The sequence below is a fragment of the Salmo trutta genome, unplaced genomic scaffold (genome assembly GCF_901001165.1).
Source record: "Salmo trutta unplaced genomic scaffold, fSalTru1.1, whole genome shotgun sequence".
In the NCBI taxonomy this organism is placed as follows: domain Eukaryota; kingdom Metazoa; phylum Chordata; class Actinopteri; order Salmoniformes; family Salmonidae; genus Salmo; species Salmo trutta.
This window is the reverse complement of record NW_021822688.1, coordinates 215,053-237,552: the sequence shown is the minus strand read 5'-3', so window position 1 is coordinate 237,552 and position 22,500 is coordinate 215,053. Positions and strand designations below refer to the sequence as shown.

The 22,500-nt window shown below is 45.5% G+C and overlaps 1 protein-coding gene and 1 long non-coding RNA gene across 2 annotated transcripts in view; both read right to left on the bottom strand.

The window, feature by feature from the left end:
* LOC115183340 (cohesin subunit SA-1) overlaps window positions 1-9,592 on the bottom strand; it is a 20,727-nt gene extending 11,135 nt beyond the window's left edge. The window contains exons 1-9 of the mRNA XM_029744673.1: window positions 9,564-9,592; window positions 9,249-9,369; window positions 8,916-9,165; window positions 8,714-8,790; window positions 7,852-8,056; window positions 7,496-7,647; window positions 7,308-7,381; window positions 7,087-7,210; window positions 6,645-6,823 (exon numbers count right to left, since the gene is read on the bottom strand). Coding sequence (XP_029600533.1) covers window positions 6,645-6,823; window positions 7,087-7,210; window positions 7,308-7,381; window positions 7,496-7,647; window positions 7,852-8,056; window positions 8,714-8,790; window positions 8,916-9,165; window positions 9,249-9,369; window positions 9,564-9,592 — 1,211 coding nt within the window. The remainder of the gene's footprint in view (window positions 1-6,644; window positions 6,824-7,086; window positions 7,211-7,307; window positions 7,382-7,495; window positions 7,648-7,851; window positions 8,057-8,713; window positions 8,791-8,915; window positions 9,166-9,248; window positions 9,370-9,563) is intronic.
* A 5,911-nt stretch (window positions 9,593-15,503) lies between these two features.
* Window positions 15,504-22,500, bottom strand: part of LOC115183339 (uncharacterized) — a 15,389-nt gene continuing 8,392 nt past the window's right edge. The window contains exon 2 of the long non-coding RNA XR_003874031.1: window positions 15,504-15,818. This is a non-coding gene — a long non-coding RNA (uncharacterized LOC115183339). The remainder of the gene's footprint in view (window positions 15,819-22,500) is intronic.

Below are 22,500 nucleotides of genomic sequence, written 5' to 3'. Positions count from 1 at the left end.
CCCAAACTGTTACAATAAGCACACAGGGCCCCATTATACGAGTATGTGTGAAATGGCAAACGTGTGTGTGTGTGTGTGTTGATACTAGTGGTGTAGCGGACCGTAGTTGGTCCGTACGGATCACCCCCCACGGTTCAGCACGCATGTGAACCACAGATCAGTTGTAAAGTTTAACCATCGTAGTGTGAAATAGTTTTCCTGCCGCTGTTACTTTTTAAAGTAAGAATTCCCTACATCTCCATGCAGAGCTGCAGTCAAAAGGTAAAGACAGATGTGTTTTACTCTGAAGCCTGAAGGTTGATTTCATTATTATTATTTAAAAGCAGTTGTGTGAACGGGGCATGTTGAATCCCAACATCAATCCTGGATACTGGCGTTGCAAAAAGCAAAGAAGAAAAAAGAGCAGTGACAGCCATGGCTAGCGGAGGAGCTGAGGAACTGGAAAAGCCTCCTGCTTCATTTAAGTCTCATGTATGGGAGCATTTTGTCTTCCCTGTCAGATATGATGATGGAAGAAGGGTGGAGGACAACAGCATTACGGTGGGTAGGCATTGTGCCACAAGAGAGCCACACATTTAAAGTGTCGTCACCCTGGTGTGTCAGTGACGGGAGCAAACTCAGCCAACTTCTCTCCGCGCCATTAAAGCCGTTTGCTGCAGAATCAGACCGGGCTAAAGTCATCACCTAATCTATTGGGATGTTTATCGCTGCAGACATGAGGCTGTACTCTGTTGTGGAAAACAAAAGGTTTAAACATATGGTGAAAGTGCTTGAGCCACACTAGGAAATCCCCTGGCGCCCCCACCTCAGTATAAAGATCGTGTCAGATCTTTATGAACAGGAACAGATCAAAATTGTCAATGAATTATCCAAGGCATCCTCTGTTGCCCTCACCACAGAGGAGTGGACCTCCAGGGTAACAGAAAGCTACGTGACTGACTGTTCACTACACCACAGAGGAGTGGACCTCCAGGGTAACAGAAAGCTACGTGACTGACTGTTCACTACACCACAGAGGAGTGGACCTCCAGGGTAACAGAAAGCTACGTGACTGACTGTTCACTACACCACAGAGGAGTGGACCTCCAGGGTAACAGAAAGCTACGTGACTGACTGTTCACTACACCACAGAGGAGTGGACCTCCAGGGTAACAGAAAGCTACGTGACTGTTCACTACACCACAGAGGAGTGGACCTCCAGGGTAACAGAAAGCTACGTGACTGTTCACTACACCACAGAGGAGTGGACCTCCAGGGTAACAGAAAGCTACGTGACTGACTGTTCACTACACCACAGAGGAGTGGACCTCCAGGGTAACAGAAAGCTACGTGACTGTTCACTACACCACAGAGGAGTGGACCTCCAGGGTAACAGAAAGCTACGTGACTGTTCACTACACCACAGAGGAGTGGACCTCCAGGGTAACAGAAAGCTACGTGACTGTTCACTACACCACAGAGCAGTGGACCTCCAGGGTAACAGAAAGCTACGTGACTGACTGTTCACTACACCACAGAGGAGTGGACCTCCAGGGTAACAGAAAGCTACGTGACTGTTCACTACACCACAGAGGAGTGGACCTCCAGGGTAACAGAAAGCTACGTGACTGACTGTTCACTACACCACAGAGGAGTGGACCTCCAGGGTAACAGAAAGCTACGTGACTGACTGTTCACTACACCACAGAGGAGTGGACCTCCAGGGTAACAGAAAGCTACGTGACTGACTGTTCACTACACCACAGAGGAGTGGACCTCCAGGGTAACAGAAAGCTACGTGACTGACTGTTCACTACACCACAGAGGAGTGGACCTCCAGGGTAACAGAAAGCTACGTGACTGACTGTTCACTACACCACAGAGGAGTGGACCTCCAGGGTAACAGAAAGCTACGTGACTGTTCACTACACCACAGAGGAGTGGACCTCCAGGGTAACAGAAAGCTACGTGACTGTTCACTACACCACAGAGGAGTGGACCTCCAGGGTAACAGAAAGCTACGTGACTGTTCACTACACCACAGAGGAGTGGACCTCCAGGGTAACAGAAAGCTACGTGACTGTTCACTACACCACAGAGGAGTGGACCTCCAGGGTAACAGAAAGCTACGTGACTGTTCACTACACCACAGAGGAGTGGACCTCCAGGGTAACAGAAAGCTACGTGACTGTGACTGCTCACTACACCACAGAGGAGTGGACCTCCAGGGTAACAGAAAGCTACGTGACTGTTCACTACACCACAGAGGAGTGGACCTCCAGGGTAACAGAAAGCTACGTGACTGTTCACTACACCACAGAGGAGTGGACCTCCAGGGTAACAGAAAGCTACGTGACTGTTCACTACACCACAGAGGAGTGGACCTCCAGGGTAACAGAAAGCTACGTGACTGACTGCTCACTACACCACAGATAATGCCAAGAACCAAGTAAATGCAGTGAAAGAGGCTGGACTGGGGCCACAGATAGCAGCTTGCTTTGCACATGTGATCAATTTAGCATCTCAAAAGGGGAATCTCAGTGAACCAGATGGACCGCCTCCTTGGGAGGATCAGGAAGGTGGTTTCTTAAGACCCAGCTAGAAATCCTACATCTACTGACCCACAAGCTCATACACCATGTCACAACAAGATGGAAGTCCACTTCTGACACTTTGGAACGCCATCTTGAGCAGCAGACAGCTGTATACTCTGCACTGACAGACAAGACACTGGAAAACCATAAACACATCTGTCTGATGACGTGAACGTGGCAGAGGAGGTCCTCCAGGTGCTCAAACCTCTCAAAACGGTTCCAACCCTACTGAGCACTGAAACTGCACCGTCTGTGTCCATGATCCTACCTCTGAAAACAGATTCTACAACCCATGGCCCCAAGTGAGGAAGACAGTACCATCACTAGAGATGAAGGCTGCCATTAGAGAGGACCTGAACCCCAGATACCCTCTAATGTACAGGACTACCTTCATAGATCTACTGCACTGCATCCAAGGTTCAAGTCCCTGTCTCACCTAGACCCCGTCTCCCCTAGACCCCGTCTCCCCTAGACCCTGTCTGTTCAAGTCCCTGTCTCACCTAGACCCTGTCTCACCTAGACCCTGTCTCACCTAGACCCCGTCTCCCCTAGACCCCGTCTCACCTAGACCCTGTCTGTTCAAGTCCCTGTCTCACCTAGACCCTGTCTCACCTAGACCCGGTCTCACCTAGACCCCGTCTCCCCTAGACCCCGTCTCCCCTAGACCCCGTCTCCCCTAGACCCCGTCTCACCTAGACCCCGTCTCCCCTAGACCCCGTCTCACCTAGACCCTGTCTCACCTAGACCCTGTCTCACCTAGACCCTGTCTGTTCAAGTCCCTGTCTCACCTAGACCCTGTCTGTTCAAGTCCCCGTCTCACCTAGACCCCGTCTCACCTAGACCCCGTCTCACCTAGATCCTGTCTGTTCAAGTCCCTGTCTCACCTAGACCCTGTCTCACCTAGACCCTGTCTCACCTAGACCCCGTCTCCCCTAGACCCCGTCTCACCTAGACCCTGTCTGTTCAAGTCCCTGTCTCACCTAGACCCTGTCTCACCTAGACCCGGTCTCACCTAGACCCCGTCTCCCCTAGACCCCGTCTCCCCTAGACCCCGTCTCCCCTAGACCCCGTCTCACCTAGACCCCGTCTCCCCTAGACCCCGTCTCACCTAGACCCTGTCTCACCTAGACCCTGTCTCACCTAGACCCTGTCTGTTCAAGTCCCTGTCTCACCTAGACCCTGTCTGTTCAAGTCCCCGTCTCACCTAGACCCCGTCTCACCTAGACCCCGTCTCACCTAGATCACCTAGACCCTGTCTCACCTAGACCCCGTCTCACCTAGACCCTGTCTGTTCCAAGTCCCTGTCTCACCTAGACCCTGTCTCACCTAGACCCTGTCTCACCTAGACCCTGTCTCACCTAGACCCTGTCTGTTCAAGTCCCCGTCTCACCTAGACCCTGTCTCACCTAGACCCTGTCTCACCTAGACCCTGTCTCACCTAGACCCTGTCTCACCTAGACCCTGTCTGTTCAAGTCCCTGTCTCACCTAGACCCTGTCTCACCTAGACCCTGTCTCACCTAGACCCTGTCTCACCTAGACCCTGTCCATCCAAGTCCCTGTCCATCCAAGTCCCTGTCCTACACTGGAGGACATACAGTGATCTCACCACTGAGACCGTGGCCACTGAAGAGGTAAAACAGTAAGAGTGAATTACTTAATAAATATACTGCAGTCTAATCTTAGTCTATGCTATTGATATTAGAATCATCCATTGTTTTACTCGGAATAAATGGATTTTATTAAATGTTATTGCCACAATTATAGTTCTATGAAATATGTAAATAAATAATGAGTTAGTTTAATAGAGCAAGTCAATAAGATCAAGCCACAGAGATGACAGGAGCAGACTCAGAGGCATCTCCTCCACTAAATAATTCTGCCATGAAGGAGCTTTTCAGGGAGACCTTTGCGAGCAAGAACACAGGTAAGACGTTTGCCAACACCATCAAAGAGGAGGTGGCATCCTACAAGGCAGCAAGCAGCATTCCACTGGATGGTGATCCACTGGCATGGTGATCCACTGGATGGTGATCCACTGGCATGGTGATCCACTGGCATGGTGATCCACTGGATGGTGATCCACTGGCATGGTGATCCACTGGCATGGTGATCCACTGGCATGGTGGAAAAGCAATGAGTGTAAATACCCTCACATTGCCATGATGGCGAGCTGCTACCTGGCTGTGCCTGGCACTTCAGTACCTAAAGAGGGTGTTCTCCATGGCAGGGGACATAGTGACTGCAGAGGTCTCCCCTCTCCCCAGACAATGCAGACATCGTCATCTTTTACAAAAATATATGAAGTTATAAACTCAGATGTGCTTTGCTTTCTTTCTTTACTTGTGTTTGATGATGTGGACACAGGCTACTTTTACATTCACTATTGTTCAAAGGAAGAAGCTATCATGCCTCATACTGCACTTTAACCTCTCTGGGGTATGTGGGACGTGACCTGCGGGGGACACTATTCAACAGCCAGTGAAATAGCAGAGCGCCAAATTCAAAACAACAAAAATCTCATAATTCAAATTTCTCAAACATAGAACTATTATACACCATTTTAAAGATAAAATTCTCCTTAATCTAACCACAGTGTCCGATTTCAAAAAGGCTTTACGGCGTAAGCATAATATTAGATTATGTTAGGACAGCACGTAAACAAGAAAAAACACAGCCATTTTCCAAGGAGAGGCGTCACAAAAACCAGAAATACAGCTAAAATGAATCACTAACCTTTGATGATCTTCATCAGATGGCACTCATAGGACTTCATGTTACACAATACATGTATGTTTTGCTTGATAAAGTTCATATTTATATCCAAAACCCCCATTTTACATTGGCGTGTAATGTTCAGAAATGTTTTGCCTCCCAAAACTTCCGATGAATGAGAACTTCAATTTACAGAAATACTCATCATAAACGTTGATAAAATATAGAACAGTTATTGAAAGAATTATAGATACACCTCTCCTTAATGCAACCGCTGTGTCAGATTTAAAAAAAGCTTCACGGAGAAAGCACACTTTGCAATAATCTGAGTACGGCGCTCAGAGAACAACCGCCATTATAGAAAGGCGCCATGTTGGAGTCAAAAAAAGTCCGAAATAGTGTTATAAATATTCACTTACCTTTGATGATCTTCGTCGGAATGCACTCCCAGGCATCCCAGTTCCACCATAAATGTTAGTTTTGTTTCGATAATGTCCATATTAATATCCAAATGCCTCCGTTTTGTTCGCGCGTTCAGACGAGTTATCCAAATGCGCCATGCTCGCGCATTTTGTTGAGACGAAAAGTCCAAAAAGTTATACTACAGTTTGTAGAAACATGTCAAACGATGTATAGCATCAATCTTTAGGATGTTTTTATCATACATCTTCGATAATATTCCAACCGGACAAATCCTTTGTCTTCAGAAAGGAAAAAGAAAGCACCTCGCGCTGACGGCATAAATGATCTAATGGCACTCAGCCAGACACCTGGTTGAAATGACTGTCATTCCCTTCCAGGTCACAGTAGAAGCCTGTAACAACGTTCTAAAAACTGTTGACATCTAGTGGAAGCCTTAGGAACTGCAAAATGACCCCTAAGTCACTGTAGTTTGAATAGGGAATTTTAAAAAACTACAAGCCTCAGATTTTCAACTTCCTGGTTGGATTTTTCTCAGGGTTTTGCCTGCCATATGAGTTCTGTTATACTCACAGACATCATTCAAACCGTTTTTAGAAACTTCAGAGTGTTTTCTATCCAAATCTACTAATAATATGCATATCCTACATTCTGGGCTTGAGTAGCAGGCAGTTTACTACGGGCACACTTTTCATCCGGACGTCAAAATACTGCCCCCTACCCTAGAGAAGTTAATTTAACAATTGAGTATTGAATATTTTATTTAAAGATTTTATTTCAACATTGAAAAGTTCCTTGCTTTAAGTAATAAATGGAAAGTTATTTTTACCCTTTTTTTTGGTTGCTGATCCGAAAAATGATCCGATCCGCGACTCAAAACCGTGATCCGTTGCACCACTAGTTGATATGTACTCGTGTGTGTGTGTGTTGATACGTACTGCAGGATGAGCGTGATCAGTCTAATAGCCTCCACAGCCACATCATACTCCTTATCCAGAGTCATGGACACGATGCGGTCCTTGAAGCGGTTGGTGAACAGCTCCAGTTTAGGAAACAGCTCTCTGTTGGTGTACAGGTTCTGGAGAGCCTTCAGACACTTCAGACGTACCTCACCTTGCTACGCAGAGACACAGAGAGAGGAGACAGAGAGAGGAGAGAAAGGAGACAGAGAGAGAGGAGACAGAGAGAGACAGACAGACAGACAGACAGACAGACAGACAGACAGACAGACAGACAGACAGACAGACAGAGAGAGACACAGACAGAGAGAGACAGAAAGAGTGTAAGTGTCTATGTGCATGCCCCTGTGTGTGTGTGTGTGTGTGTGTGTGTGTGTGTGTGTGTGTGTGTGTGTGTGTGTGTGTGTGTGTGTGTACCTACCCGGTCGTGTAAGGTCCATCCTACATATTTTAGGTAGCTGTCGTTGAGGAAGGCGTCAGAGTACATCTTCATCCAAACTCCAATCTCCTCAATACAGATAGCTCTGATCTCAGCTATAGCATCCCTGAAACACACCTTCAATGTCATCATCACTACTTTCATTACTGTGTGTGTGTGTGTGTGTGTGTGTGTGTGTGTGTGTGTGTGTGTGGTGTGTGTACCTGTAGCGGTGGACAAAGATTCCTTTAAAGATAGAGTTCATCATGTTCTCAATCTCATCCTGGTTCTCCTGGAGCTGTGGGGGAACGACAGTCAGGAGGTCAGAGTGTGTGTGTGTGGTCTGTCTTAGAGGAAGACAAGATGTTGGATCCTAGCCCCTCCTCCAACCACCAGCAGACGAATCACGTACCTCCTTCCTCTTCTGCAGCAGCAGCTCTAGCTTCTCATTGGCTCGTTTTCCGGCCATCTTGTTCCTCTCAGCCTCATACTGTCTCTGGGTGTTGTCCTGGTGGATGCTGAGGTTCAGCGCTACGTTCACCAACGCTGTCATCAACTTCATCGCTGGGGAGAGGACAGACAGGCCCACAATACAACGGATCTTCAAGAACCACAAATATATATATTACAGAGACTTTTAGATAGATCTTGTAATCTACACAGAGCAATGACACTGGTCTTCAGTTCTACTACCCTCACCATGAGAGAGAGAGAGAGAGAAAGAAAAAAGAGAGAGAGCGAGTGAGAGCGAGAAAGGGAGTCTCTTACCTGCCAGTGTGCTGGTGTGTCTGAAAGCTCTGACCTGTGAGTCAGATAGTCCCGTGAGGAGGGATATGACCGTGTCCATGAGGTACTCATCATAGATGATGCTGTACTGGCACTGACGTATCAATACGCAGATGAACTCACAGAAGTTGTAGCGGAACTTCTTCCACAGCGGCCCGGGCATGGTGAGAGGGTAGTCTCCACTGTCCTGCAGACCACAGATAAACATGATCAATATGTTGATCTATTACTGGGGTGAGGACATGGTGAGAGGGTAGTCTCCACTGTCCTGCAGACCACAGATAAACATGATCAATATGTTGATCTATTACTGGGGTGAGGACATGGTGAGAGGGTAGTCTCCACTGTCCTGCAGACCACAGATAAACATGATCAATATGTTGATCTATTACTGGGGTGAGGACATGGTGAGAGGGTAGTCTCCACTGTCCTGCAGACCACAGATAAACATGATCAATATGTTGATCTATTACTGGGGTGAGGACATGGTGAGAGGGTAGTCTCCACTGTCCTGCAGACCACAGATAAACATGATCAATATGTTGATCTATTACTGGGGTGAGGACATGGTGAGAGGGTAGTCTCAACTGTCCTGCAGACCACAGATAAACATGATCAATATGTTGATCTATTACTGGGGTGAGGACATGGTGAGAGGGTAGTCTCCACTGTCCTGCAGACCACAGATAAACATGATCAATATGTTGATCTATTACTGGGGTGAGGACATGGTGAGAGGGTAGTCTCCACTGTCCTGCAGACCACAGATAAACATGATCAATATGTTGATTTGTTACCCTCCCTCCCTCCACTCATCCGACCAAAGACAGCTTTGATGCATTACCTCGTCAAACTCCTCTGTCATCTTCCTGATGATCTCAGCGTTCTGCATGTTCCGGAACATCTCGATGCGCACGGTGCCTGAAGAGGGTTACGCACAACCACAATACAACAATTCAACAACCAACCTGGAAATGAGGCCTATATCAATCAGAATATTGTCTGGTGTGTATGTAGCAGGTAACTGTAGACTATGACAGTAATACCTTTGCAGCCAGAACACTGGATGAAGAAGTTAATGAGGTCCAGTAAAGCGATGTCTCGGTCCTGCTTGTACGACTCGATCCAGTCATCAACCACAGACTGCATGGCACTCTTTCCCATTCTGACCACCTCAAACAGAGTGACGGGGTCTCCTCCCTCGCCGTTGGTCTGAGGGATCCCATTGGCCTTCCTCCCTTTAGCCCCGCCTGTAGCCTTCTCCGCCGGGGACTTCCGAGGCTTCTTATTGGCTGCCTAAAAAGGGGAGGGGCAAAGGATTCAGATATACAGGAAGAGACTATGTAGAGAGAAGGAACCTCGTAGAAAGGTGTTCTTACTGGTGGTCTGCCAGGCCTGCCTCTCTTCTTCTTCCCTTTAGTGTCTGTCGGGTCCTCCAGCTCACTCACACTCACACTCAGACTCACTGTGTCTGCCGCTCCGCTCTCATTGGACGAGTCCCTGCAACACACACACACACACACACACACACACACACACACACACTGAGAGGGATACACATACAGAATTCTACCCACACTCAGCGGTCACAACATACATTACACACACACCTACGTTGGACTAATTACCGCATCAGGGGAGTGTTGTGATCTCTTAATGAGGCTTTGTTGACGAAGCAACAGGGAAAGACTCACTGTAGGACAGGCAGCTCAGAGGTGATCATCCTGACTGCTGCAGGGGAGGGGTGTGTCCTCAGGAAAGAGTAGGTGTATGTGGTCCGCTGCAGGGGAGGGAGGGGTGTGGCTCAGCCGTGCACGTGTGTGGTGGGGGTTCCAGAGGGGTGACCAAACTCACTCAACACTGGAGACACAGCTCTCACAACACACCAGCCCCTAGAGAGAGACAGACAGACAGAGAGAGAGACAGACAGAGAGAGAACCACAGTTTAGCCATTTGTCACAAATGTCTGGTGATTTAGTTTGGAATATTCTCAACATTTACGGAACTTGAAAAAGAGAACGAAAAAAGAATGATAGGAGAAAGAGTGAGTATCAGAGGAGAGATAGAAGGTAGGGAGGAGAAGGAGAGAGATAAAGCAGGCAGAGTAGAGGAGAAAGAGTGAGTATCAGAGGAGAGATAGAAGGTAGGGAGGAGGAGGAGAGAGATAAAGCAGGCAGAGTAGAGGAGAAAGAGTGAGTATCAGAGGAGAGATAGAAGGTAGGGAGGAGAAGGAGAGAGATAAAGCAGGCAGAGTAGAGGAGAAAGAGTGAGTATCAGAGGAGAGAGAAGGTAGGGAGAAGGAGAGAGATAAAGCAGGCAGAGTAGAGGAGAAAGAGTGAGTATCAGAGGAGAGATAGAAGGTAGGGAGGAGGAGAGAGATAAAGCAGGCAGAGTAGAGGAGAAAGAGTGAGTATCAGAGGAGAGATAGAAGGTAGGGAGGAGAAGGAGAGAGATAAAGCAGGCAGAGTAGAGGAGAAAGAGTGAGTATCAGAGGAGAGATAGAAGGTAGGGAGGAGAAGAGAGATAAAGCAGGCAGAGTAGAGGAGAAAGAGTGAGTATCAGAGGAGAGATAGAAGGTAGGGAGGAGAAGGAGAGAGATAAAGCAGGCAGAGTAGAGGAGAAAGAGTGAGTATCAGAGGAGAGATAGAAGGTAGGGAGGAGGAGAGAGATAAAGCAGGCAGAGTAGAGGAGAAAGAGTGAGTATCAGAGGAGAGATAGAAGGTAGGGAGGAGGAGAGAGATAAAGCAGGCAGAGTAGAGGAGAAAGAGTGAGTATCAGAGGAGAGATAGAAGGTAGGGAGGAGGAGAGAGATAAAGCAGGCAGAGTAGAGGAGAAAGAGTGAGTATCAGAGGAGAGATAGAAGGTAGGGAGGAGAAGGAGAGAGATAAAGCAGGCAGAGTAGAGGAGAAAGAGTGAGTATCAGAGGAGAGATAGAAGGTAGGGAGGAGAAGGAGAGAGATAAAGCAGGCAGAGTAGAGGAGAAAGAGTGAGTATCAGAGGAGAGATAGAAGGTAGGGAGGAGGAGAGAGATAAAGCAGGCAGAGTAGAGGAGAAAGAGTGAGTATCAGAGGAGAGATAGAAGGTAGGGAGGAGGAGAGAGATAAAGCAGGCAGAGTAGAGGAGAAAGAGTGAGTATCAGAGGAGAGATAGAAGGTAGGGAGGAGGAGAGAGATAAAGCAGGCAGAGTAGAGGAGAAAGAGTGAGTATCAGAGGAGAGATAGAAGGTAGGGAGGAGGAGGAGAGAGATAAAGCAGGCAGAGTAGAGGAGAAAGAGTGAGTATCAGAGGAGAGATAGAAGGTAGGGAGGAGAAGGAGAGAGATAAAGCAGGCAGAGTAGAGGAGAAAGAGTGAGTATCAGAGGAAAGATAGAAGGTAGGGAGGAGAAGGAGAGAGATAAAGCAGGCAGAGTAGAGGAGAAAGAGTGAGTATCAGAGGAGAGATAGAAGGTAGGGAGGAGGAGAGAGATAAAGCAGGCAGAGTAGAGGAGAAAGAGTGAGTATCAGAGGAGAGAGAAGGTAGGGAGAAGGAGAGAGATAAAGCAGGCAGAGTAGAGGAGAAAGAGTGAGTATCAGAGGAGAGATAGAAGGTAGGGAGGAGGAGGAGAGAGATAAAGCAGGCAGAGTAGAGGAGAAAGAGTGAGTATCAGAGGAGAGATAGAAGGTAGGGAGGAGAAGGAGAGAGATAAAGCAGGCAGAGTAGAGGAGAAAGAGTGAGTATCAGAGGAGAGATAGAAGGTAGGGAGGAGAAGGAGAGAGATAAAGCAGGCAGAGTAGAGGAGAAAGAGTGAGTATCAGAGGAGAGATAGAAGGTAGGGAGGAGGAGGAGAGAGATAAAGCAGGCAGAGTAGAGGAGAAAGAGTGAGTATCAGAGGAGAGATAGAAGGTAGGGAGGAGGAGGAGAGAGATAAAGCAGGCAGAGTAGAGGAGAAAGAGTGAGTATCAGAGGAGAGATAGAAGGTAGGGAGGAGGAGAGAGATAAAGCAGGCAGAGTAGAGGAGAAAGAGTGAGTATCAGAGGAGAGATAGAAGGTAGGGAGAAGGAGAGAGATAAAGCAGGCAGAGTAGAGGAGAAAGAGTGAGTATCAGAGGAGAGATAGAAGGTAGGGAGGAGAAGGAGAGAGATAAAGCAGGCAGAGTAGAGGAGAAAGAGTGAGTATCAGAGGAGAGATAGAAGGTAGGGAGGAGAAGGAGAGAGATAAAGCAGGCAGAGTAGAGGAGAAAGAGTGAGTATCAGAGGAGAGATAGAAGGTAGGGAGCAGAAGGAGAGAGATAAAGCAGGCAGAGTAGAGGAGAAAGAGTGAGTATCAGAGGAGAGATAGAAGGTAGGGAGGAGAAGGAGAGAGATAAAGCAGGCAGAGTAGAGGAGAAAGAGTGAGTATCAGAGGAGAGATAGAAGGTAGGGAGGAGGAGAGAGAGATAAAGCAGGCAGAGTAGAGGAGAAAGAGTGAGTATCAGAGGAGAGATAGAAGGTAGGGAGGAGAAGGAGAGAGATAAAGCAGGCAGAGTAGAGGAGAAAGAGGGGAAAGGGAGACACCAACTGGCCACTTTAGGAAGTGCAACAGTAAAGTCTAGAGGGGGCGTGTCGAGAGTATCGTTTCAAACAGAAAGTGGTCTAATCATGTCAACAACACTCTAAACAATTCAATTAGATTTAAATGATTTCAACCACAACATTATAAATTATAATCATTTTAAACAACGTGATTTCAACTTTTAATGTGAAGAAAAAGTATTGCGGAAAAAATCTTCACAACAAATCCCATAACGTTTTGCTGTCAAATCTGATCCTTTATGAAAAAGGGAAAATCATTTTTTTAACTGGTTAGACCCCAGAGTTTTTCACGGATGCAAAGTCAGGAAAACTCTAGGGCTCCTTCTACAGGCTATACGTTAGATCTAACGTTTGTCCTAGTCAATTTGCTTGCCTGGCTAGGAAAAAACTCCTGGCCCTATTTATTGAAATAACAGTCATTACTAAATATTAGGTCTAGTGTAGTAAATATCAACGAGTGGGTGCAGTACCCTGCTTCAGCCACCAATGGCAGTATGATCCACAAAGTCCTCTCACCTCCATCAACATAAACACACTTTATACGGCTTTAACAAGGTTTTAATCATTTGAAAATGAATTTAACCTCTCAATAAGTTAACCGTGAGTTTATGTGGTGTTTTGTCTCTTTGTTGAGTGTGTCTAGGGAGTGTTATGGAGGGTGAGTGTGTGTGCGTGGCTGAGACTGGGCTAAAACAACAGTAGGGGGCAGGCTAGGAGAGACTGTATTTAAATGTTCTCACACACAGAGAAACTGGAGAGCGCTTGAGCACACCAGCCGAGTGAGTCTGTTACCAACACATGCACATCCCACACATCCCTCTGTCTGTCTGCCACACACAGCATGCACATCACACACACACCCCTCTGTCTGTCTGCCACACACAGCAGGGCACATCACACACACCCCTCTGTCTGTCTGCCACACACAGCAGGGCACATCACACACACCCCTCTGTCTGTCTGCCACACACAGCAGGGCACACAGAGAGAAGTCAGGAGAGGGAAGAGATGGTGGATTCTCAGCTTTATCAACTCTTGTTTATTGATGTTTGTGAAAATATACAAAATATAGCTAGTTTGTACCTGTATATAATATACATATGATAATTTATTGATTTATTTATCAATTAAAATAAATTGTTGATTGGACTTGGAAGTAGAAAATGTCAGTATATTTTTTACCCAATAATATGGGGGTCGACCGATTAATCGGAATGGCCGATTAATTAGGGCCGATTTGAAGTTTTCATAACAATCGGTAATCTGTATTTTTGGACACTGATTTGCCGTTTTTAAAAAATATATAAAAAAATTAGACACCTTTATTTAACTAGGCAAGTCAGTTAAGAACACATTCTTATTTACGCGAGGGCAGCAAGAAGCCAAGGTAAGTTGCTAGCTAGCATAAAATGTATCTTATAAAAAACAATCAATCTTAACATAATCACTAGTTAAACTAGTAATATCATCAACCATGTGTAGTTATCTAGCTTGTCCTGCGTTGCATATAATCGATGCGGTGCCTGTTAATTTCTCATCGAATCACAGCCTACTTCGACAAACGGGTGATGATTTAACAAGCGCATTTGCGAAAAAAGCCCTGTCGTTGCACCAATGTACCTAACCATAAACATCAATGCCTTTCTTTAAAATCAACACACAAGTATATATTTTTAAACCTGCATATTTAGTTAATATTGCCTGCTAACATGAATTTCTTATAACTAGGGAAATTGTGTCACTTCTCTTGCGTTCCGTGCAAGCAGTCAGGGTATATGCAGCAGTTTGGGCCGCCTGGCTCATTGCGAACTGTGTGAAGACCATTTATTCCTAACAAAGGCCGTAATTAATTATGACATAACATTGAAGGTTGTACAATGTAACAGCAATATTTAGACTTAGGGTTGCCATCCGTTAGATAAAAAACGGAACGGTTCCGTATTTCACTGAAAGAATAAACGTTTTGTTTTCCAAATTATAGTTTCCGGATTCGACCATTTTAACGACCAAAAGCTCGTATTTTTGTGTGTTATTATGTTATAATTAAGTCTATGATTTGATAGTGCAGTCTGACTGAGCGGTGGTAGGCAGCTGCAGGCTCGTAAGCATTCATTCAAACAGCCCTTTCGTGCGTTTGCCAGCAGCTCTGTTTATGACTTCAAGCCTATCAACTCCCAAGATTAGGCTGGTGTAACTGATGTGAAATGGCTAGCTAGTTAGCCGGGTGCGCACTAATAGCGTTTCAAACGTCACTCGCTCTGAGACTTGGAGTTGTTGTTCCCCTTGCTCTGCATGGGTAACGCTGCTTCGAGGGTGGCTGTTGTCGATGTGTTCCTGGTTCGAGCCAGGTAGGAGCGAGGAGAGGGACGGAAGCTAGACTGTTACACTGGCAATACTAAAGTGGCTATAAGAACATCCAATAGTCAAAGGTATATGAAATACAAATGGTATAGAGAGAAATAGTCATATAACTACAACCTAAAACTTCTTACCTGGGAATATTGAAGACTCATGTTAAAAGGAACCACCAGCTTTCATATGTTCTCATGTTCTGAGCAAGGAACTTAAACGTTAGCTTTTTTACATGGCACATATTGCACTTTTACTTTCTTCTCCAACACTTTGTTTTGCATTATTTAAACCAAATTGAACATGTTTCATTATTTATTTGAGGCAAAATTGGTGATGTATTATATTAAGTTAAAATAAGTGTTCATTCAGTATTGTTGTAATTGTCATTATTACAAATAAATAAAAAACAATAATAATAATAAAAAATAATAAAGCGTCCGATTAATCGGTAGAGGCTTTTTTTTTGGTCCTCCAATAATCGGTATCGGCGTAGAAAAATCTAAATCGGTCGACCTCTAAATGGTACACATTGAGGTTAACTAATAAAAGGTGGTAGGATGTGAAGAGCTGTAAAAACGCTCAGGGAAATCCTGAATGCTCATCATCAGCTACTGTCATTATGCAGTACAACCCCCTGCCACCACACACTTCTAATAACGTCTCTCCAGGGATCACTACAGTCCCACTGCTGGCTGAAATGTGTGCTCTCCATCTGTCCCTCTCCTCTCTTCCATCCTCTCTTCCTTCCATCACTCCCCAATTCTATAATCTCTCTCTCTGGACAAAAGAAGGCTAAAGCAACAGGGGAAATCTGTGACTGGGTTCAGATAGTATTTGAAAGCTGTGCGTCACCTTGGCAGAAGGCCAGAGATGGGTGTCTGCCAGAGTTGTTATTGACCATCGACTGAAAACTACTGCTGCTAATACTCCTTAATTAACATCGATCTCTCTCTCTCTCTTTCTCCGTCTCACACACTCACAAAGAAGCCTGGAGGGAGTGTCTGTTCACTGTTAAAAAGAGAGCAGCCAACACACACACACACACACCTGTGGTATCTGTATTCCAGTTACTGGGCTCTGACAGCTTTGGGAGCTGCCCGGGTGAGAGGCTTGTGTGTGTGTGTCCCTTCCTCACTGAGCAGAGCAGCTCCACAAGGAGAGACAGAGAGAGTGTGTGATTTCACTGCTTGGAGCGCTCTGAAGAACTCACTCTGACATTCCAGGTGGTGCTGTGGCATCAGTAATGTGTGTGATACCACACAGAATAACCAGAGCTTCCTCTGCTATAATAGACTGATCCTGCTTAGAATCAATGTGAGAAATCACACACACACACACACACACACACGGAGCAGGCAGAGAGGGCCTGTATAACACGTTACAGAGATAGTTACCCAGAGACAGGCAGCGAGGGCCTGTATAACACGTTACAGAGACAGTTAGCGAGGGCTTGTATAACACGTTACAGAGACAGTTACCCAGAGACAGGCAGCGAGGGCCTGTATAACACGTTACAGAGACAGTTAGCGAGGGCTTGTATAACACGTTACAGAGACAGTTACCCAGAGACAGGCAGCGAGGGCCTGTATAACACGTTACAGAGACAGTTACCCAGAGACAGGCAGCGAGGGCTTGTATAACACGTTACAGAGACAGTTACCCAGAGACAGGCAGCGAGGGCTTGTATAACACGTTACAGAGACAGTCACCCAGAGACAGGCAGCGAGGGCCTGTATAACACGTTACAGAGACAGTTACCCAGAGGCAGGCAGCGAGGGCCTGTATAACACGTTACAGAGACAGTTACCCAGAGACAGGCAGAGAGGGCCTGTATAACACGTTACAGAGACAGTTACCCAGAGACAGGCAGCGAGGGCTTGTATAACACGTTACAGAGACAGTTACCCAGAGGCAGGCAGCGAGGGCCTGTATAACACGTTACAGAGACAGTTACCCAGAGACAGGCAGCGAGGGCCTGTATAACACGTTACAGAGACAGTTACCCAGAGACAGGCAGCGAGGGCCTGTATAACACGTTACAGAGACAGTTACCCAGAGACAGGCAGCGAGGGCTTGTATAACACGTTACAGAGACAGTTACCCAGAGGCAGGCAGCGAGGGCCTGTATAACACGTTACAGAGACAGTTACCCAGAGACAGGCAGCGAGGGCTTGTATAACACGTTACAGAGACAGTTACCCAGAGGCAGGCAGCGAGGGCCTGTATAACACGTTACAGAGACAGTTACCCAGAGACAGGCAGAGAGGGCCTGTATAACACGTTACAGAGACAGTTACCCAGAGGCAGGCAGCGAGGGCTTGTATAACACGTTACAGAGACAGTTACCCAGAGGCAGGCAGCGAGGGCTTGTATAACACGTTACAGAGACAGTTACCCAGAGGCAGGCAGCGAGGGCTTGTATAACACGTTACAGAGACAGTTACCCAGAGACAGGCAGCGAGGGCCTGTACAACACGTTACAGAGACAGTTACCCAGAGACAGGCAGCGAGGGCCTGTATAACACGTTACAGAGACAGTTACCCAGAGACAGGCAGCGAGGGCTTGTATAACACGTTACAGAGACAGTTACCCAGAGACAGGCAGCGAGGGCTTGTATAACACGTTACAGAGACAGTTACCCAGAGACAGGCAGCGAGGGCTTGTATAACACGTTACAGAGACAGTTACCCAGAGACAGGCAGCGAGGGCCTGTATAACACGTTACAGAGACAGTTACCCAGAGACAGGCAGCGAGGGCCTGTATAACACGTTACAGAGACAGTTAGCAAGGGCCTGTATAACACGTTACAGAGACAGTTACCCAGCACTCATATTTTATTATCTGTGGTCTGACCGAACACACATAACTCTCTGTGTGTCTGTGTGTGTGTAAGCCACTTAACATGCATGACATGTACTCCGGGAGGCAGGCAGGCATTGCCATGGCAACCCTTGTGGGTCATAAGCCCCCCCTCCCCTGATTGGCTGATCAGTGAGAAGGGACCGCGTGGGGAGGAGAGAGAGTGATGGAAGAGGGAGATTGGGGAAAGAGGAGGGGGAGAGGGACAGGGGGCAAGAAGGCACAAAAGAGATGAAGAGATCCATTGTGATCTCTGGGGGGTCATTACAAGTCCCTTTCACTGCTGTTAAGAATCTCCACTGTTTTCAACTATAATGACCTGTCGGATAATAACACATTATGCACATTATCACCTACCCACATTATACAATCCTACTTCACCCAAATAAAGTGGGTCATAAGAATACTGCCACTAGGCTGCCTCTGTCCAACAAAGCTGTGGGAACTGACAGCGTCACTGAAGATGAGGAGAACACATCTCTTGGGAGGAGGACATTTGGCAGAGCATGACGCTTCACTCACAGACAGCTCCATGTGGAAATGAGAGAAAAGGTGTTGCCTATATCAATTATGCATTTTAACAGGCACTTTGGTTCTTAGAGACCACACACACACACACACACACAAAATGCAAAAATCTCAGTTGCTCCCTTGCTGCTGCTATGTGCATACACACACACACTATTCAAGCTTCTGCACTCCAAAGAGCAACACTCATAAGAAAAATGATCCTGTCCGAACTGAAAACAAAAAACACCCGAGGTGTTTCCAACGGCGACTAGACAGAGGTGAAAGAGAGAGAAATAGCATATAAAAAGACAGCTCTACAAGACTGCAATTACTGGGCCGTTCAATCTGGACCAAGACATATAGGCCAACGAGCACAAAAAAGGACACGATTATAGTCTCTGAAATGTCACAGTTTTCTGAAACATAAAACCCATGTCATTTGGATGAGGACTTTTGGGCATGAAATGATCCTCTCTGATCTGAAACAGTTGTAGACTCCAGATAAATGAGGGCAGAGAGATGAGGAGTCAGTCATGGTCCTCCAGCTAGGACTGGGATGGTACGGACTGCTCCAGCTATTTACTTCTGTCTCATTTCAATACTTCACCCTTCAGTTGAACACTGACCACTGAGGGCTTCTTATCTCGGAGGTTTTATACGAGAGCCAACAAGCCTGGCGAGGAAGACAGAGAGAGACCATAGCATCATTCAGAGGTATAATAACAAGAGTTTTCACCTGAGGGGAATGCCAGAGAGAGAGATGGAGAGAGAGACAGAGAGGGACAGACAGAGAGGGAGAGAGACAGACAGGGAGAGGAGGATGATTGAATAATATAGATCGAGAGAGAGTGAGAAGAGTGAGAATAAGTAAACAAGAGATAGGAAAAGAAGGGGACCAGTATTATCCCCATGCAGGTCAATGAGAGAGATGGAACTCTCCTAACCCAGGCATGACCCCAGTCATACAAGGAAGGTGAAGCAGACAGGGGTCCCCAATTACATTCAGCCGTGGGCCGAGTTTTCCCTGAGCGGATGGTCGGAACATAGTTATAAAGTCTTTTGACTGCAAGAATCCCAAACATCTACAGTGACTTCAGAATGTAGTCATGCCCCTTGACTTATTCCACATGTTGTTGTGTTACGGCCTGAATTCAAAATGGATTCACATTGGTTTTTCTTCTCACCCATCTACAGTCAATAATGACAACCCCATTATGACAAAGTGGAAACATGATTAGACATTTTTGCAAATGTATTGAAAGATGAAATACAGAAATATCTCATTTACATAAGTATTGGTTGTTGATCATTGCTAGACAACCATTTTTAGTTCAACATATATTTTCAAGTAGATTTAAGTCAAGACGGTAACTCGGCCACTGAGGAACATTATTGTCTTCTTGGTAAGCAACGCCAGTGTAGATTTGTCCTGGTGTTTTAGGTCATTGTCCTGCTGAAAGGGTAATTCATATCCCGGTGTCTGGTGGAAAGCAGACTGAACCAGGTTTTCCTCTAGGATTTTGCCTGTGCTTAGCTCCATTCCATGTATTTATTATCCTGGAAAACTCCCTAGTCCTTAACAATTACAATCCCACCCATAACCAGGGGCGGAAATCCCCGGGGGGACACGACCCCCCCATCCTTGGAAAAATATGATTTGTCCCCCCCAATATATCACAAACATAACTATGTAATTTAAATAATATTAATAATACGCAATGAAAGCAATTGTGCTGATTCTAGACACTTAATAGCGCGTTTTTAAGTTTCAAAAGATTGCGACCCCCCCACCCTTTGCCTCACAATGTTTTGATCCACTGCCAGTTCCTTAGTAGGCAAAGTAACAGAGGGGTCGTATCTACTGTCTGAAAGGCACTCAATGAACGTAACTGAAGTGAGGTTAATCCAGTCAATCGCGCACACACACTAGCTGAATATGCAGAGCTAGCGCGCAAATATTAACTATTAAGCTAGCTAGTACCTATTCCATTTATGTGGCCTCGTCAAAGATGGAATCTTTGCTATCGTCAATTTATTCCAAGATCAGCATGCAGATGATGTAAGTTAGTGCTTCAAAGTCCCTGCGATAAGGTTAGCGATAAACTGAAGTCCAAACTGAACTACACTCTCTTCTACCATTGTCTTAAATATATTTAATTGTCTCGTTGCAAAAGCTAAATTGTCGCAAGGGAACTTTTATTTATTTTATTTCACCTTTATTTAACCCGGGTAGCAAAGATTATAGCAAACACCACTGAAACGGAATTGGTGCTCGCTAGCTTTGCAAATTCAGCTATTGTTGGAAGCCAGCCAATATGAAACAAACTATTAAAATTACAAAAGGTTGCAGCATATGTTGTGTAAATGGTGAACTCATACAGCTGTCAGCTCGTCATTTCAATCCATTTCACATTTGCTAGCTACCTTTTAGATCGAAGATGATAAAAGCCCACCTCCTACTGTAAATAACCTACACACTGTGTGTGTGTGTGTGTGTGTGTGTGTGTGTGTGTGTGTGTGTGTGTGTGTGTGTGTGTGTGTGTGTGTGTGTGTGTGTAGCCAGCCAGGTAGAAAAATGGCAGAAAAATAAAAGACGGACATCAGAGTATTTTTCAGTACACCAAAACGCAAAGTAAGAACCCTAGTTGCCTAATATCTCAAAGACTAGTTGATAAAATGTTCATAAGAAAGAAATGAAATTCTAATGGAAATGTTTCACAATGATGTCATTAGGCAGAGCAGGCAACAGATGGCACACAGACAGCAGAGTTGGGGACAGATATGCAGGGACAGACTGCCAGAGACAGGGAGTCTCAGGTAAGTTTGTTGAGTCTTTGTTTGGCAACATTATGAAAGGTTCTCCATTTTTTTGACTTGTAAAATAGGAACATAATTGGAAAATGCCATGGATACCCCCACTCTCAACTTAAACTGGTGACAACTAAGATTTGTTAAAGGCAATGGTATTGCTGTTGTGATTAGTTGTGTAGTTTTGGGTACCGGTAGTTAGGAGTACGGCAAACACCTTATTTCTTTGGTTCCTCAATATACATTTACCATATTACAATGTAGGCTATGTGTTACAGCACTACTTTTGGTGTCCCCCTCAGGAATTGCTCTTGAGAAAATGTTATGTAATTGTCCCCTCCAAAGTTGATATCAGATTTTCGCCCCTGCCCATAACATGACGCAGCCACCACTATGCTTGAAAATATGGAGTGTGGTACTCTGTAATGGGTTGTATTTGCCCCAAACATAACACTTTGTATTCAGGACAAAAATTGAATTGCTTTGCCACATTTTTGACAGTGTTACTTTAGTGCCTTGTTGCAAACAGGATGCATGTTTTGGAATGTGTTTATTCTGTACAGGATTTATTCTTTTCACACGGTAATTTAGGTTAGTATTGTGGAGTAACTACAAGGTTGTTGACCCATCCTCAGTCTTCTCCTATCACAGCCATTAAACTCTGTAACTGTTATAAAGTAACCATTGGCCTCATGGTGAAATCCCTGAGCCATTTCCTTCCTCTCCGGCAAACTGAGTTAGTAAGGACGCCTGTATCGTTGTTGTGTATTGATACACCATCCAAAGTGTAACTAATAACTTCACCATGCTCAAAGGGTTAAGCAAATGTTCCCTCCTGAATTTATTTAGGCTTGGCATAACAAAGGGGTTGAATCCTTACTGACATTTCAGCTTTTCATTTTTAATGAATTAGTAAACATTTCTAAAAACACAATTCTCCTTTGACATTATGGGGTATTGTGTGTAGACCAGTGACAAAAAATGTTACCCATTTTAAATTCAGGTTGTAACAAAATGTGTGAATACTCTGAAGACACGGTGTGTGTGTGTGTATGTATGTGCGTACGTATACACTCACACACTTCAGCTATTTGACTGACCAAGAAGGAGAGTGATGGAGTGCTGCATCAGATGACCTGGCCTCCACAAATCACCCGACCTCAGCCTAATTATTATTATTATAACCTTTATTTAACTAGGCAAGTCAGTTAAGAATAGAATTCTTATTTACAATGACGACCTACCAAAAGGCAAAAGACCTTCTGCGGGGACGGGGGTTACAAATATTTAAAAAAATAACAAATATAGGACAACACACACATCACAACAAGAGACAACACTACATAAAGAGAGACAACACTACATAAAGAGAGACAACACTACATAAAGAGAGACAACACTACATAAAGAGAGACAACACTACATAAAGAGAGACCTAAGACAACAAATGTCTTAAATTGTCTTAAAGCCTCAATTGAGATGGTTTGGGATGAGTTGGACTGCAGAGTGTGGGACCTCATTCAAGACTGTTGGAAAAGCATTCCAGGTGA